We start from the raw sequence: 17,472 nt of genomic DNA on the forward strand, positions 1-17,472 counted from the left end.
CTTTTCATTAAAAGAACATAAAGTTGTAAATAACTCAACACCATTGTTTTTCTTGTGAAATTCTTAATAAGTTTGATGTGTCACATGACCCTGTTTCCATTGAAAAAAATAAAGTTGGATCCAAAATGTCCGACTTCAAAATGGCCACCATAGTCACCACCCATCATGAAAAGTTTCCCCCCTCCCATATACTAATGTACCACAAATAGGAAGTTGATATCACCAACCATTCCCATTTCATTTAGGTGTATCCATATAAATGGCCCACCCTGTATAGCAGTGGTCCCCAACCTTTCTGACCTTGAGAGCCACATCCAGCTCTGAGAGAGGGTCGCGAGCCACATCCAGCTCTGAGAGATGGTCGCAAGCCACATCCGGCTCCCACACTCCCTCACATTAGTGGCAACCAAAGCCCCTATTATGGGTATAATAACAGCCAAAGCTTTTCCAGAAAAGCAGTATACCAAGATCCAAGGGTTCCCACAATCCCCCCTTCAGTATTCTCCCATCAAGCACTCCCACCACACTGTCATATCCAGCTTCAAGCATCTCCTCTGTCGGGTAGTATCATCCTCTCTCCAGCATACATCCTTAGATTATCTCTAAACCCCTAAGACCAGTATATGTGCATCCAGATCTGCTCTTCTTTGCTGGACTACGCACAAAATTCACCATTTTGAGATGCGCTCTTCATAGCTCTTTGCTAGACCTGGAGATAATGCACCAAGCTGGCAGACAGTCGCGAGCCACAATTCATGAGATCCCGAGCCACATGTGACTCCCGTGCTACAGGTTGGGGATCCCTGTTGTATAGTATTTATACAGTATATGCCATTTTGGAATATTAGTTAAGGTGCATTTTATATCTCTGAAGTTTGTGATATACAGTAAGCTATGTATTTTTGGATGTTATTTTTGAATGTTTTGAATATATCGATTGCTCTGTATTCTTTGGATAATCTGTTTTTTTCAGGCAGGCTTTTGAATATGCATCCACATTGTTTTTTAAGCTTTCTTCCCTCTTGTGGAGGAAAGGGCGGGAACAGATACTTGGAGCTTGTTAGCCACTATGAAAGCAATATTCTTCTCGTAATAAGCAGCCTCATTAATAAACACAGGGTAAACTGGTCGTTCTCCAGTATAAGGGATTATCTTGTTATCCAAGCTCAGAAATGCAGGATCACCAGGGTGCAGAAGAGAGAAATCTTGATCCTAAGGAAAGAAGATTATTTGGAGTTTAAAAGTCAGAGAGCTGAGTATAAAAATGCAGAACACGCATAGCATTCTATCAGACGATCTTAAAGGGCTTCTCCAAGAATTGTTATAAATAATACACATTTAAATATTAAAATTTTTTCTACAGACCTTTATTTATCAAAAAGATATTCTTTATCTCATGCACGCTGTAAGGATTTTAGAGATGGCAGCTGCGATAAATCAGTGAACACCTGTCCTAGCTTTCAGAGGACATGGAGTAGGACAGAATGGACTGCATAAAGAACATCTGCTCGAGACATATGTCAGCTCAGAGCAGCATCTGTCAGGCATCGTGAAGTCGCACTCCTCTGTTCAGTCAACCTGACAGGATACTGAGTGGAGCAGGAGTACAGTTGAAGATAAACACCTGTCACAACTCTGTTGCTGGGTGACCCGGGACCAGGGGCTCCTTCCCTGTCCCTAACACTAGGGGCGCCATAGCTCACCCTGTTCCCCGGATTACTTCTGATGGTTAAGACGCCGGGGCCATGTACCTTGCCTTAGCTCCTGAATCCGCCCTCAGTCTGAGTCTGTACCCTTCCACCACCCAGGGAAGAGGGGAGTAGTAGCGCACCGTAATACACTTACCAGACTAACAAGGTAATATTAACAGGGGTTATGAAATATACCAAACATACAAATATACACACACAAATAACAGAGGGATGCATCAGTGAGTGTAGGATGGGGTTAAATCAAAGTAGGAGAAGAAAGGGAATTATCACACACGCAAACCCTAGCAACTATCACAGATAAATCCACCAACCGCCTACTCTAATAACCACCCACAACCTCCAGCCATGCAGCAAAAGCTATCTTTGACAATGAGAACTAGCCAGGACCCAGTTTATATAGGAGATGGGAGTGGCTAACAGTACACATCTGAGAGCCTAAACTCTCCAGGTGCTCTCAACTGAGCAAATTAACTCCTGCACTGCAAAAAAAAAATTATACCATTTACTACCAAGGTATGTAAAAAATACACGAACACCAGATATAGTATTATATATGATATGTAATATATTTGTATGTATATAAAAATATATAATAGTAATAAATTATTAGTATTATTAGAAGGTGAAGAGCTTCTAACCAGTGCAGGAGTAGGAAAAATCAAACGCTGCGGTCTTCTGGCTACTCGATGTCGCAGTAAACCGCAGAACCTCAGATCCTGGTTTATCAGGTTGTGCCACGTAAAAAGACAGGTGATCATCCTGGCCACATGGACGTCAGATGCTTGTACCCACATCCACTCCTCAGGACCTTATCCCTTCCAAGTGTACCAGATACTGAAGCGACCGACAAACTAAGCGAGAATCAGCGATCTTTGCTATCTGAAATTCTAAATTTCCATCCACAATGACAGGAGATGGCAGTAGCGGTGATGGTTCAGAGGATGCAATGTATTTTTTGAATAGAGATCGATGAGACGCATTATGGATCCTAAAGGTGGGCGGCAAAGCAAGGCGGAATGCTACAGGATTGACGAGGGCCACGATCTCATAAGGACCGATGAACCTGGGCCCAGTTTCCAAGAGGGAACACTCCAACTTAATGTTCCTTGAGGACAACCACACCAAGTCACCAACACACAGATCCGGAACAACAAATCCGATCAGCCACAATCTTAAATTTGGACCTCATCTTTCTCAAATTATCAATAACTCCTTGCCACACAGACATAATTGATGATGAAAACCGTTCCTCATCAGGTATTCCAAAAGAACGTTTTCTATTAAATGAGCGGAACTGAGGATGAAACTCGAATGGCCCAAAAAAATGAGGACTTACCAGTAGACTCAAGACAACAATTATTTATAGTGAATTCAGCTAGAGGTAAGCAGGTAACCCAATCCCCCTGATTCTCAGACACAAAACGCCTAAAATAAGTCGTAAGATTCTAGTTAACTCGTTCAGTTTGCCTATTAGATTGCAGAAGAGAACGACAGATGGATCCCCAAACGAGTGCAAAATGCTTTCCAAAGTTTGGAAACAAACTGCACCCCCTGGTCAAAAACAATAAAGGTAGGGATTCCATGTAATATTACAATCTCTCTGATGAAAATTTGCACCAAAGCGTGCAGCGTGTAAGAAAAAGGGGGGGATTGTGAGACCTTAGTCATCGGTCTAAGAGCCTGACAACCACGGACACTGTGGTCATAAGGACACGCATCCCCACTGGACACCACTGCCTGTCCATCTTAACGACTCCCAGTGGATCCCAGGTCGACTTGAGTCAAAACAGCAGCAACTCTGCTACATCTCTTAGACCTAGGACTAAGGTCTCACAATCCCACAATTTTTTGTCCTCAGCAATACGTGTTATTAGGTGCCATACATCAGCAACTATACCCTTGAGGTTTTCTTATGTGTCCACACCGGTTCCTTTTCATAAGCAGTCGGTTAAACTGAAGAAGGTCGCCGTATGACCGAAATGTTTGTGAAATTGATGTACTATCCGTGGACCACATTAAGTCTTTTGAACATTAAGCTGAGTGCCAAGTCTTATTACATTATCTAAATATACGAGATTCTTATTATCCGTGATTACTGTAACCGGATGAACTGTTCCCTCCAGAAAAAGACGCCACTCTTCAAAGGCCCACTTGATTGCCAAGAGTTCCTTGTTACCAATGTCATAATTTCTCTCCGAAGATGACATTTTTTTTAGAAAAGTATGAACATCCCCCACCTCCACTTCAGATGCGTTAACTTCTACAATAAAAGGTTGTGTGATGACAGGCTTTATGAGAATCAGCGCAGATGCAAAACACTCCTTCAAGGTATTGAATTCCTCCCTTGCCAGACTGGACCACTTGGAAAAGTCTGTCCCTTTCCTGGTCATTTCCGTCTGAGGTTTGGCCACTACCAAAAAGTTTTTTTGATGAACTTACAGTAGTAGTTGGCAAAACACAAAAGCCTTTGTAATGCCTTCAAATTCTCAGTACGATCCCAATCCAGTACCACCCGGACTTTCCACGGATCCTTGTGAAAACTGGTGCATGATAACACATATCCTAGAAAAAGGGATCTCCTCAACCGAGAACATACATTTCTCTGGTTGACAAATAAATTATTGTCTCTGAATATCTGTAAGACCTGCTTGACATCTACCTGATGTGACTCAAGGTCAGGTGCATGAATTAATATGTCATCAAGATAGATTACCACACATCTACCTACCAAGTGACTAAAGATGTCATTTACAAAGTGCTGCAAGATGGCAGGAGCATTCGTCAACCCAAATGGCATCACAAGGTTCTCATAGTGTCCCTCAGGCATATTGAAAGCCGTTTTCCACTCATCACCCTCTTTAATATGAATGAGATTATTTGTCCCCTCTGAGATCCAGTTTAGAAAACCATTTTGCTCCTACAATCTGATTAAAGAGGTCCGGGATGAGAGGGAGCGGATATGAAACCCGGACAGTGATCTGATTGACTTTGCAGAAATCTAGGCAGGTGCGTAACCACCCATCTTTCTTCTTTACAAAGAAAAACCTTGCAGAAGTGGGGGATGAGAATGTTTTGATATGACCCTTTGCAAAACTTTTTGCGATATAGTCATCATGGCCTGCTTCTCTGAACCACAGATATTATATAGTCTGCTTTTAGGCAGCGTTGCCCCTGGGACAACATTAACGGCACAGTCATAAAGACAATGGGGATAAAGTTCTTGGCACCCCTGCTCCGAGAACACATCCCCAAAGTAAGACAGATATTTAAGCACAGAATGGGTATCCACCCTTGCAAGCCGGGTGCCCAAGCAATGTCCTTGACATTACTCATTTCACTTTACCACTTCCCGAGCCTGGCAATCTTCCACAGGGTTGTGCAGAGTGAGCCAAGGAACTCCAAGAACCACAGAAGAGGGCAGATCTGTAGATGTAACCCTCAGATGGCTTGAGTAAAATACCTCTGTCTCAAGGATGGGGAGTCGATAGTGATTATGTGTATAGGTCTGGACAGTGTATGTGGTTTGAGGCCCTCTACCCCACTGTCCAGAAATGCAGAAATAACCACCTTATTTTTGCCCATATGGATTTCAGCTGGCAGAAAAAATTGTGCCCTACCCACGGAGGAGATATGTACAGTCTGGTTTCTAACCTCCCCACAACCCTGGCTCCTTAGTTTTCTGTCGGCTGTTACCATGAGATAGGGAAGGACACGTGCCCACGAAATGGCTCTTTCTACCACAGTAAAAGCATACTCCCCTTTGCGCTGAACAACAGACTGCTTTCCAGAATGAGTTGCCCCTCCCAACTGCATGGGTTCCTCAAATGACTCTGACCAGGTTTCCTTTGGCCCTGGACCTCCCACATCTTGGGTTGTCTCTTTATGTCTCTGGTGAAGACAGCGATCCACCCGGATAGCCAGAGACATGGCCACCTCAAAGAATACTGTAGTCTCATACAGGGCTAAGGCATATTTCACCCTTCACAGAACTGGCTACGGAGTGTGGAGTTATTCCACTTAGTAACCACCAGTGAATCTCAGAGCAATATTCCTCCGCCAGCCAGTCTCCCAGCTGAAACTAACGTTGTGAGGACTTAGCCAGGGAGACGCGGTCGGGGTCATCATATACATTACCCAGCACCAGAAATAATTCCTCCACTGTCTGGAGCGACTGGGAGTCAGATGGGAGAGAGAATGCCCATGCTTGGGGATCACCCTGAAGGAGTGAGATTATTATCCCCACCCGTTGCTCCTCGGTTCCTGAGGAACAAGGACGTAACCTGAAGTATAGTTTACAGGCCTCTTTGAAAACAAACTTGTCATGCCCCCCAGAGAACCTGCCGGGCAGAGCCATACTGGGCTCCAGTAAGGCTTGCCTGGGAGTCATGATTCCCAAACCTGATGTGTTAGGGTCCTGCAAAACTATAGGGCGTAGTTCTACCACCTCCAGGTTGAGCTGCTGCAGTTGCCCTGTCAGTGCAGTGATAGGATCCATAATGGATCAAAAAATGGTTTCAGTCAGAGCTAATGTCACAACTCTGTTGTCGGGTGTCCTGGAACCAGGGGCTCCTTCCCTGTTCCTAACCCTAGGGTTGCCATAGCTCGCCCTGTTCCCCGGATTACTTCTGATGATGAAGGCGCCGGGGCCACGTACCTTGACTTAGCTCCTGCATCTGCCCATAGTGTCATGATCCAGGTTGGATGACAGAGAAAATGCACAAGTAACCTTTTTTTTCCCCTTTGTCTGTGGTTTCAGTTCCAGTTTCCCTCCGGTGGCCATTAGGGTCATTGCACTTGGGTTACTTTAGTTTTGTGCACATAATTATAAAACAGGTGTGATAGCTCTATAAAAGAGTATCAGGTGTGGTAATCACTGTTGGTGATAGTCCTCAGTTACAAGCAAGCCTGGGTGAAGGATGGAGCTGAAGGAGAGTCCCGGGCAGCTCAGTGAGAGTCCTGGAGTGGCAGCTATGGTGTCTGCGAGGAGGGCTGGCATGGCTTGGTGGAGTTGCAGCTATGGTGTCAGCAAGGAGTTCTTGCATGGCTTGATGGAGTGGCAGCTATGGTGTAGAGCTGCACTCATGATGCTGGACTCGGTTGCTGGAAAGCTGGACTCAAGATGCTGGACTCTTTTGCTGGAAAGCTGGACTCAAATGCTGGACTCTGTTTCTGGACAGCTGCACGCAGGTGGTGGGCTCTGTTGCTGGGAGCATAAGCAACAGAGCAAAGCTAAGTGGTGTTCCCCTGTTTTGTCTCTTTTCCTTATGTGTGTTTTAGTGCAGTGGTGGGATTAGTTTCCGCACCGTCCACTTCACTAGTGAGGGTTTAGGTGCAGGGCGAGTCAGGGTTTTTAGGTTCCTGATCGTCGCCCGGTGCGGAACCGGCCTAGGGAACGTTAGGAGTGTAGAGACACTGACACAGGGGAGTGCAGGAGGTCTCAACTTCCCCGTTTCCCTATCACAGGGCCACCATTGTTATTGTTACCCAGGTTTTCCCTTTTATTGTTTAAATTCGCCCAACTGGAGGCGGTGTATCCAGGGTCACGCGTGTCATCTAAATCCGCCCTGCTGGAGGCGCTGTGTCCAGTCGCGCATGGCCGTGACACTTAGACTGTACCCTTCCCTCACCCATGGAAGAGGGGAGTGTGCTGTTCCTTGTAAGTTATGCTTCTATGGTTTATATAGATTGTATTACTTCCATGCTGTGTATAATGGTCTTGCATTTGCTCTGCTGCCACCTGCTGGTCTTTTTCTATATAGCAGCCTGCAGCTAATTAATCCTCATGCATGCCTTCCACTTCCAGTTCAAAGTTCAGCTCTCCTCTTCCTCCTTCCAGCCATTGTTAGTTTCACTTTCTCCTGGGAGAGACATGCTTGTAGCAAGCTGTGAAAGGCATCAGTCTTTTGACCACATTTCGTTGCTCACACCTTGTTGTTAACACTCTGCATTTCTGGAGAACTTATTGTATTACCAATCATACGCTGTATGTCCAGATTTCCGATTAAGCAAGTCTGGACTGTACAATCCCTGGTGTGCATCATCTCTCCAGACGCTGAGGAAGATATGGTCCTGTCTGCCCTGCATTGAGGAAACAAAGGTAGGACCTCTCCCAACCCCTATTCATCAGCTACATCTTCATTCTCCTCATGTGGGGACAGAACATGGAGTAGTAGTGTACTGTATTACACCCACCAGACTAACAAGGTAATACGAACAGGAGTAACGAAAAACACCAAATATACAAATATACATACAAATTGATGCACCGGGGAGTGGAGGATGGGGTTAAACCAGAGTAGGAGAAGAAAGGGAATTATCACACTCTAAAAATCTAGCAACTGTTACAGATAAATCCACCAACCACCTACTCTAATAATAACCACCACCAACATCCTCCAGCCATGCTGCATAAGCTACTCCGACAATGAGGGCCAGCCAGGAGGCAGTTCATATAGGTGATGAGAGTGGCTAACAGTGCACAGCTGAGAGCCTAAACTCTCCAGGAACTCTCATCTGAGCAGATTAAGGCTGTGTGCCCACGTTGCGCTTTTTAAGCGTTTCCGCAGCGCTTTTAGACGCACGTTTCTGCTGTGGAAATGCTTAAGAAAAGCATCCAATGGAATCATAATGGAATCCGCACATGTTGTGCTAATGGTGCGTTTTTTCTGCTGCGGAAACGCTAAGCTTAAGAAAACACAGCATGTTCATTAATTTTGCGGGAACACACGCGTTTCCGCATACATTCAATTGTATTGCAAAAACGCATAGGAAAACGCATGCAAAAATGCTTAACAAAAGCATCAAAAACACTTACATAAACGCATGCGTTTTCCTGGGAAGAGGGTGTGCGTTTCCGCTCAGGAATATTCTGCATGGAAACGCTACGTGGGCACATAGCCTCAGCCCTGCACCGCCAAAAGAAATTTACACCGTTTATTTCAAAAGTGAAGTGCTTTTAACCAGCGCAGGAGTAGCAAAAATCAGATGCTGCGGTCTTCTAGCTCCTCTCTTTCATGGTAAACCCATGACAACACCTTTCTTCATCTGAGAATGAACATGTCTTTAAGTCAGTTTTACTGCAGTGCTGAGTGGGTTTCTGTCTTGCTCTTCATGCAGTCCGCCCTAAGTCGGCTGCACACGGCTAGATGGAAGATGTCATCTTTATAATCCTGACAGAGTGGAATAGATAAAGCGTACCTTTTTGCTAAATAAAGGTATTTAGAAAAATGTTTAATATCTAAAAGTATTTTATTTATCACATTTCTTGGAGAACCCCTTTAAAGGGAACCTGTCACCAGTTTTTGAGCCTATGAATAAATGCCACCACCTTTAACTGCTCCTGTGCTGCATTCCACAATTGTATCTGTCTGCTCCTGACTCCCTCTGTATGCCCCAAAAATACCATTTCATATGCTCCTGCCCTGTATGTAAATAAGAGTGGTCCGATGGGCGCCTTTCAGCGTACGTCCGTCGTCTCTGCTCCTAATCGCGTCCTCCTGCTTTGATTGATGTTATGCGTCATCCACATGACGAACTGAGAAGCTTGCACAGTAGCCTTCCAGGACCGCACAGGCGCACTCTGCTCTGCCCTACTGTGAGCAGAGCATTAAACAGCACTGTGCAAGGGCATTGCAACGTCATTTGAATGAGGCTACTGCATAGGCGCAAGATCTCGGTTCTCCATTCGCATTAATCACAACTATGCACTTGCACATTGCTATCTTATGCTCGGTTCACAGTAGGGTAGAGCAGAGGGCGCCTGCACGGTCCTGTGAGGCTACTACGCAGGCGCGAGCTCTAGGTTTGCTATATGGATGGCGCATCATATCAATCAAAGCAGGAGGATGTGATTAGGAGCAGAGAGGAGGGACGTACGCCGCAGCAAAGATGCCCATCAGACTGGACCACTTTATTTACATACATCGTGGGAGCATATCAAATGGTATTTTTGGGGGCATGCAGGGGGGAGTCAGGATCTGACAGACATGTTTGTGGAATGCAGCACAGGAGCAGTTAAAGGAGGTGGTATTTGTTCGTAGGCTCAAAAATTGGTGCCAGGTTCCCTTTAAGCAGAGTCTGGACTTGTCTCCCAATGAGCACATCTAGGATGCTGTTTGTCGATAATAGCAAAGAAAGCTGCCAGCAGCGGATGTTGATGATTTGTGTGCATTTAGTGTGGCAGAACATTTCTCAGACAACCATTATTAACCTCCCTGACAGCAGCCAAGGTGTGTAGTATTTCTGCACATGCCTCTCATAATCAATACTGAATAAATCGAAATATATTGAAAATTTTGTTTCAATTTTTTTATTATTTGCATATCGTTGATATGTATATCTATCCTGTGATTTCTATAATGCCACAACATTTTTGGTGTTGCAATTTCATTGCAATTTCAATATTGAGGAGTGTATAACATCTCCAAAAGGCAATGAACAAATGAAGTAGGAATTTGTCTCACGTTAAAGTAGTTGTCCCCTTTAAGAAAACTTACCTTCATAAGCTGGAGTCCCTATAAACAAAACAAACCAAATATTACTCACCCTCCCCATACATGTCTACCGCCAGCTCTCCGTCGCTGCCTTGCTTTATGTTTTTTGTCTGCCTTGCTGATGTCACATAGACAGTGTTGCAACCAGCTTTTTTTTTAGCTGAATTGCTGTGATAGTGTAGATGGCAGGAGCAACTGAGCTCAATGATTGGCTGCAGCGCTGTCGACATGATGTTAGTGCTGCAGACAACCAACGGAGGCCAGGGCAGCAGCAGAGAATTGGTGCTGGACATGGGGAATTTAAGTTATACACTGGTTTTTTTTATTGGTACTACAGCCTATGAAAGGAAGACGCCAAAAAGAGGACAACCCCTTTAAATGGATCATAAGACACAAGGAGCAGGACTCTAAAAAGCCCTGAATAATATACGATAGGAAATATTGTATTTCAAGTCCCACATTTGAAAACCATTACTTGAAAATCTGCTTAATCTAAATGCAGCCAATCACTGTCCGAAGTGGGAACACTTTGGTCACCCATGCAACTAGTGACACTCCAGTGGTAAAATGCTCATCTCTGCTGTATTGCAGTTACAGTGTCCTGAAAAAGTATTCATCGCCCGTGAACTTTTCCACATTGTTTCATGTTACACCCACAAACAAAATGTTTTTTATTCGGCTTTTTTGTGATATACCACAACCCGAAGTAGCAAGTATTTGTGAAGTATAAAGGAAATTATTCATGGCTTCCTAAATATTTAAAAAATATAAATCTGAAAATTGTGACGTGCGTTGGTATTCAGCCACCTGTAGTCTGATACCTCTAAATAAAATCCTGAGTAATTAATTGCTTTCAGAAGACCCATGAGTAGCAAACTTGTGTGTAATTTATTCTTGGTATAACTACAGCTATTGTGTAAATGCCTCAGAGATATACAGTACATGTGGGAGACTCCCCAAAAGTATGGAGAAAGGTGCTGTGGTCAGATGAAACTAAAATTGAACTTTTTGGTGTCTAAGGTAAAGGCTATGTCTGCTGCCAAACTAACAAAGCTCATCAATTCAAGAACACCATCCATACAGTGAAACATGGTGGTGGCAGTTCATGCTGTGGGGATGTTTTTGGCAGCAGAGAACGGGAAAATGGTTTGAGTCCAGGGAAAGATGGATGGTGCGAAATATAGGGATATTCTTGAGCATAACCTATTTCAGTCTGTCAATAATTTCACACTGGGACGGAGGTTCACTTTCCAAGAAGACAATCACCCAAAGCATACTGCTAAAGTAACACTCGAGTGGTTTAGGGAGAATTGTGTTAATGTTTTGGAGTGACTTAGGCTAGTTTCACACTAGCGTTTATGAGCGCAGCGACGGCCTGCGCACGGCCGCCGCTAAGCCCCGCCCCCTGCCGTGCCCCGCCAGTAGCTCCGCCCACCGGCACATGACGCTGCATGCGCCCTGCGTCCCCTATCTTTATCACAGGGGGCGCAGTCCGTGCGCAGTATGCGTTTTTGGCGGCGCATGCGCCTTTTTGACGGTGTGCCGACGCAACCAAACTGCAGCAGGTTGCGTTTGGCGCAGGTCGGCGCACCGTCAAAAGGACGCATGCGCCGCCAAACGCATACTGCGCACGGGCTGCGCCCCCAGTGATAAAGATAGGGGACGCAGGGCGCATGCAGCGTCATGCGCCGGTGGGCGGAGCTACTGGCGGAGGCGCGGCAGGGGCGGGGCTTAACGGCGGCCGTGCGCAGGCCGTCGCTGCGCTCATAAACGCTAGTGTGAAACTAGCCTTAGTCAAAGCACAGACCTTAATCCAATTGAGAATCTGTGGTCAGACGTGAAAATTGCTGTTCACCAGAGGAAAACATCTAACTTGAAGGACCTCCAGCAGTTTTGCCTTGAGAAATGGGAATAAATCACAGTGGTAAGATGTGGAAATCTTAGAGACTTATCCAAAGCGACTTGCAACTGTAGTTGCTGCAAAAGGAGGCTCTGCAAAGTGCTGACTTTAGGGGGCAAGTAATTATGCACACCAAAGTTTTCAGTTATTTTGTCCTATTTGTTCTTTGCTTCACAATAACACAGAACAAATGTTAACAGTTGTAGGCATGTTCTTTACATGAACTGATGCACACCCTCAAAAAACATTGAAATTCCAGGTTGTGAGGTAACAATACAAGGAAAATGCCAAGGGGTGAATACTTTCACAATCCACTGTATTTGTAAGCCGTTTACTATTACTATTTACTTACTGCAGGGTATTTATTTGTTTTGTCATTGGCCACAGTGTGAATGTGCTCCTACACATTACATTTATATTAAAGGGAATCTGTCACCCCTTTTTTGAGATATCATATAATGATATCATTCAATTGTGTGTCACATAAGGATTCTCTTAGTACTTTTGCTTCCCCCTGACCCCGCACCTTTCATGCATAAATACCTTTTTATATCGGTTCAGATGTATGTAAACTGCAGCTGTCCGGTCCGCTGGGCGGGGCTTATTCAACTGCTACCCCCCTCCCTGTCTACACAAGAAGAAATGCGTAGAGCAAGACAGGGAGGGGGGAGCAGGTGAATAAGCCCCGCCCAGCGGACCGGACAGCGACAGTTTACATACATCTGAACCGATATAAAAAAGGTATTTATGCATGAAAGGTGCGGGGTCAGGGGGAAGCAAAAGTACTAAGAGAATCCTTATGTGACAAACAATTGAATGATATCATTATATGATACCTCAAAAAAGGGGTGACAGATTCCCTTTAACAAATATCCAAGCTCATTTCTTTGCTGTTGCTGGATCTGATGATTACCTGTAGGGAAGGGTGTATGACTGCAGACACTTCTCCATCGGGTGAAAGAGGAAATTGTACGTGACCAACGCGCTGATAAACATCAACTTCAAAAGCTGGAAATTCAGTTCCTTGAATGGAAAAGAAAGTGAAAATTATCACTATTGTCCAGTAAATACAATTGTGGCTGAGTAGTCATTGATGAAACAAATGTTTATTATGTTCCTATAAGGCGTTTCATGCCAGTTTGCCAAAAATGCTAGGTTAATAAATTAACTCAGTTAAAGAAAAACTGTCACACTGACAATGCAGTCCAATCTGCAGGCATCGTCTATAGTGCAAGAAGAACTGAGCCACAGGGGCATATACTGTGTATTTGTAGGAAAAATATTAAAGTATAATTTCTATTTTATTAATGTGTATTTCAGCTTATTCTTTGCTCTGATAACCAAAGACACCATAAGGAGTACAAAGTCCAAAGAATATAAAATATATATAATTTTATTAGACATAATTGTCACAAACATGAATACATACAAAAGGATCAGGTAATGAAGGCAAGGTCACAGATTAAATAGCATGTAAAAAATGCCAAAGTGCATTATACCACCATGGGAATAGATTATAAAAGTACTGGCCAGTATATGTACTAAATCCCCCACTATTGGAACTGGCCAAAATACAATTAAATATACATCATAAATAAATGCCCCAAGTGCTTACCCATTAGCGATATGAATCAAGACCAAAGTCCCACGCCACCGACACGCGTTTCGCTGCTCTTTTTCAAGGTGCACCTTGATCCTTTTGTATGTTTTCATGTTTGTGACAATTATGTCTAATAAAATTATGTATATTTTATATTCTTTGGACTTTGTACTCCTTATGGTGTCTTTGGTCATCAAGTTCTAATGTGGAGTGTCTTGTGGAAGCCCTCTATTACCTATCACTGATATGGGTCGAGTGGGTGTTCTATCATACATTGTCCTTTGGATGGTTTGTTATTATTTATTCTTTGCTTTTTAGACAAGTGGGCAGTTATACAAAGTGACACCATTATCTATACATGTACTGTACACTTACACAAGGTATTCTTTCATTCTCTGAATAGGACCGCCCTGTTGTCTGAAAAGCCCAGAATGAGCATAGATATAAATAATTAAAATACAAGGTATACTGACTCTTTTTCCACAAAATTATTTACCATTCTGGTCAGCTATAGCACAATGTAGATCTGACTGTTTTCAACATGACAGGTTCACTTTAAGATTTGCCTAATTTTTCATGGGATTCGAGTGATAATGTTTCTCCTTGCAGAGAGTGACATGTTAAGCATGCCAGGATGAGGAGACTTTTAAGCTGCAATGCTCCTCTGGAAAATATGCAAAAATCTCTTTAGAGAGGAAGAGGACTAGAACTCTAGCACCACCTATAGGAAGTAGCAATCCTAAGAGTCAATATTGACCCTTTAACGAGCCTTGTCACATGACTTATGAAAAGTCAAAACCACAATCTCAATTTGCAGATACTATGTTTCGGGGTACTGCCCCTCGTCAGTGCAAAGTGTGAGATCTGATTTGACTGAGAGGCGTCTGACCAGGATCCAAGTGATAACATTTCTCCTTGCGGATAGTGACATGTTAAGCATGCTAAGATGAGGAGACTTTTAAGCTGCAATGCTTAATATGTCACTCTCCGCAAGGAGAAACATTATCACTTGGATCCCGGTCAGACGCCTCTCACACAGCCAAAACAGATCTCACACTTTTGCACTGATGAGGGTATATAGCCTGAAACACCATGTCTGCAAATTGAGATTCTGGTTTGGCTTTTATCCTAAGTCATGTGACAAGGCTCGTTAAAGGGTCGACATTGACTTTTAGGATTGCTACTTCCTATAGGTGGTGTTAGAGTTCTAGTCCTCTTCCTCTCTGATTTGAGAATTACCTTGATTTTTCTCGTAAGTAGTGTGGAACAACCATAAAGGAGCCAAAGAGCCTAGAGTAACCGCATCCTCTAACTACAAGAATACCACACACAACTAGGTTTGCTTGAATAGAGACTTGCGGAATAATAAATATATTAGCCATAGATAAAAAGATAACAGGTATATGAAGGCTACTGAGATAACTGGGGGTACTATTATGGGCCACAGAGTTTGACCTTAAAGGGTAAATGTTACTTCAGGTGACTTTTCAGAATAAGCTGTCATGTGTATGTACATGAAGCATAACATTCTATTTGATAATTTGTTCAGTATCACGTATGAGCGCCTCGCGCATAAATGCACTTACACTCCTTGGCTGCTATCAATGCCATTATTGCTGGTTATCTGAGGAATGTTCTGCTACGCTGAATGCAATTGGATGAGGAAATAATAAGACTGCTGACAGCTTCCTTTTCAATTGTCGACCAATGACGTCCCAGATGTCCTCAATGGGATGCAATTCTGGAGACATTGCATGCCATAGTAGCATGTTTAGTTCACATAGGCTGCAGTGCTCACAGTAGAACGGTCAAGTAGCCTGATGTTGTCATGTTGAATAATGGCTCCTCAGACATTTTAGAGAAAAATTCATACCACTGGTTACGTGACCAATCAATGTAACACCGAGCTGTAAATTTACCTGTAATAAAGGCCTCTTCATGGCATTGCCCACATGGACAAAAGCGGAACTCATTGCTGAAGAGGATATACCTCCATTCTAGCCTTCATTGCAGTTTTGCTCTGCACCAAGATAACCTTTGAGAGAGGTGGCATGAGGTCAATGGAACACCTGAAGCTGGACATGGATCGCCCTCCCAGGGCAGCGGGGGTACACGGTACCGGGCCCGTGGATTTCAATGGGAGTTGTCCCGGTAGCTGTGACCCGGTCCGTGGCCCTGGGTGTCCATTGTAAAAGGGGAATAGAGTGGCTGATGATTAAAGTTTATAAGTGGATGATTCGTGATGCCACCTGTGGTGTTCGGCAATGAAGATGTTAAGCCGACGCTGCAGACAGATCCTCTGGGACAGATGGTGTTGTGCAGCAATGATGTTGTGGCCCTCCACAGGTAGGGCTGTAGTTCCAGGGCAGGGTAGATGGAGAGGTCATGAGGAGAGGAGAACAGTGTAGTGTTAAGCACAGAGATGTAGCGGTGCTGAGTGGGTTGGCGCAGGAATAAGCGGAGGACACCAGGGCATGTAGTTCCAAAGCTTTACTCACAGTCTGCTGTGCATACAGGTGCCCACCTCGGTGCTGTGTCCTCTAGGTCAGGGGCTCAGACAACCTCCAGGCAAGATGAAGTACTCTGTTCCCACACTCCGCCAACATATGTGCCATTTCTGAACGTCTCCCTTCTAGCGCCTATTTAAAGTACTCCCAGTACTGAGTTACACCGGAGTTCCTCCTTTCAGATGTTCTTAGAACTCTACTTGTACGGCAGACAGCTGTAGCCTGCTTCGGGGACTCCTTCCTACCAAGTCCCGGCTCACTTTCGTTGCTGTTGTGCCCCCAAGTCTTGTGTGGGAATAAAGTGGTGACAACTTCTATTCCTCCGGTGTCTGTTGCAGGACCATTAGTATCCATACAACCTCGGGGACCAGACCCCGGCCATGCGCTTAGAACACGAGGAAGGGCTCTGCCCTAAACCTAGTCCTTAGTTCTCTTCTTCTCCTCACGTTCCGTACAAAACTATCTTTCTTATGGAGAATTAGGCTTTCTAAATATCTCTTTCCTGTGCCAGCACACCCAGGTCACTGAGGTCGGCTGCAGCACTTCCTTCAATCCATCCCACTCAGGGGATCTTCTCTCACAGACTGACCTAGTCAGACTGACCTAGTCCTAATGAGCTCCTGCTCTCTTGTGCAGACTAAGCTCCACCCACCTCCAGCACTCTTCGTGTTCCAAGCAGAGAGCCACCAAAGGTGCTTTGCTACACTACTATGTTGTGTGGGATGCAGGTGGTCGAGTGTGGTCAGGTGTCTCCACCTTACCTGAATGGTGGGGCACCACACCTCAGGAGGAGGTGCAGTACCTCTGTGGCGACTGCACCCTCAGGGGCGCCACGGACATCTAGCTCATAGCCTTAAAGACTCCATTGCTGCATTCTATCCTTCAGTCTCCATTTGGAGACCACAAAAAAATCTTCATGAGTGAAAGTCACATCAGTCCTACTCCATACAGTACCATAATATCCTATGGATATTAAAAACCACAGTGCAGACGGTGCGGATTTTTCCGCGCGGTTTTACTGCGGTTTCAAAACCGCAAAAAGAAATGACATGTCAATTCTTTCTGCGGATTCCGCTGCGGTTTACCATCTCCTCCATTGTGGAGATGAAAAACCGCAGGCAAAACCGCAGGTCTTTTGACCTGCAGATTTACCTGCGGATTTTACAAAATCCACGCGGCCAAATCCACAGAGCAATCCGCAGCGTGTGCACGTACCCTTAGATTATGGTGTGGGGTGGCATAATGTACAGCAGTTTTCCCC

General features: G+C 44.5%; 1 protein-coding gene across 1 annotated transcript in view; it reads right to left on the reverse strand.

Moving 5' to 3' along the window:
* Positions 1-987: 987 nt before the first annotated feature.
* ACY3 (aminoacylase 3) overlaps positions 988-17,472 on the reverse strand; it is a 190,768-nt gene continuing 174,283 nt past the window's right edge. Inside the window, exons 5-6 of the mRNA XM_073563400.1 lie at positions 13,018-13,127; positions 988-1,212 (exon numbers count right to left, since the gene is read on the reverse strand). Coding sequence (XP_073419501.1) covers positions 1,006-1,212; positions 13,018-13,127 — 317 coding nt within the window. The 3' untranslated portion in view covers positions 988-1,005. The remainder of the gene's footprint in view (positions 1,213-13,017; positions 13,128-17,472) is intronic.

The sequence above is a fragment of the Dendrobates tinctorius genome, unplaced genomic scaffold (genome assembly GCF_039654945.1).
Source record: "Dendrobates tinctorius isolate UK_male_01 unplaced genomic scaffold, ASM3965494v1 ptg000387l, whole genome shotgun sequence".
NCBI classification, from domain to species: Eukaryota; Metazoa; Chordata; class Amphibia; order Anura; family Dendrobatidae; genus Dendrobates; species Dendrobates tinctorius.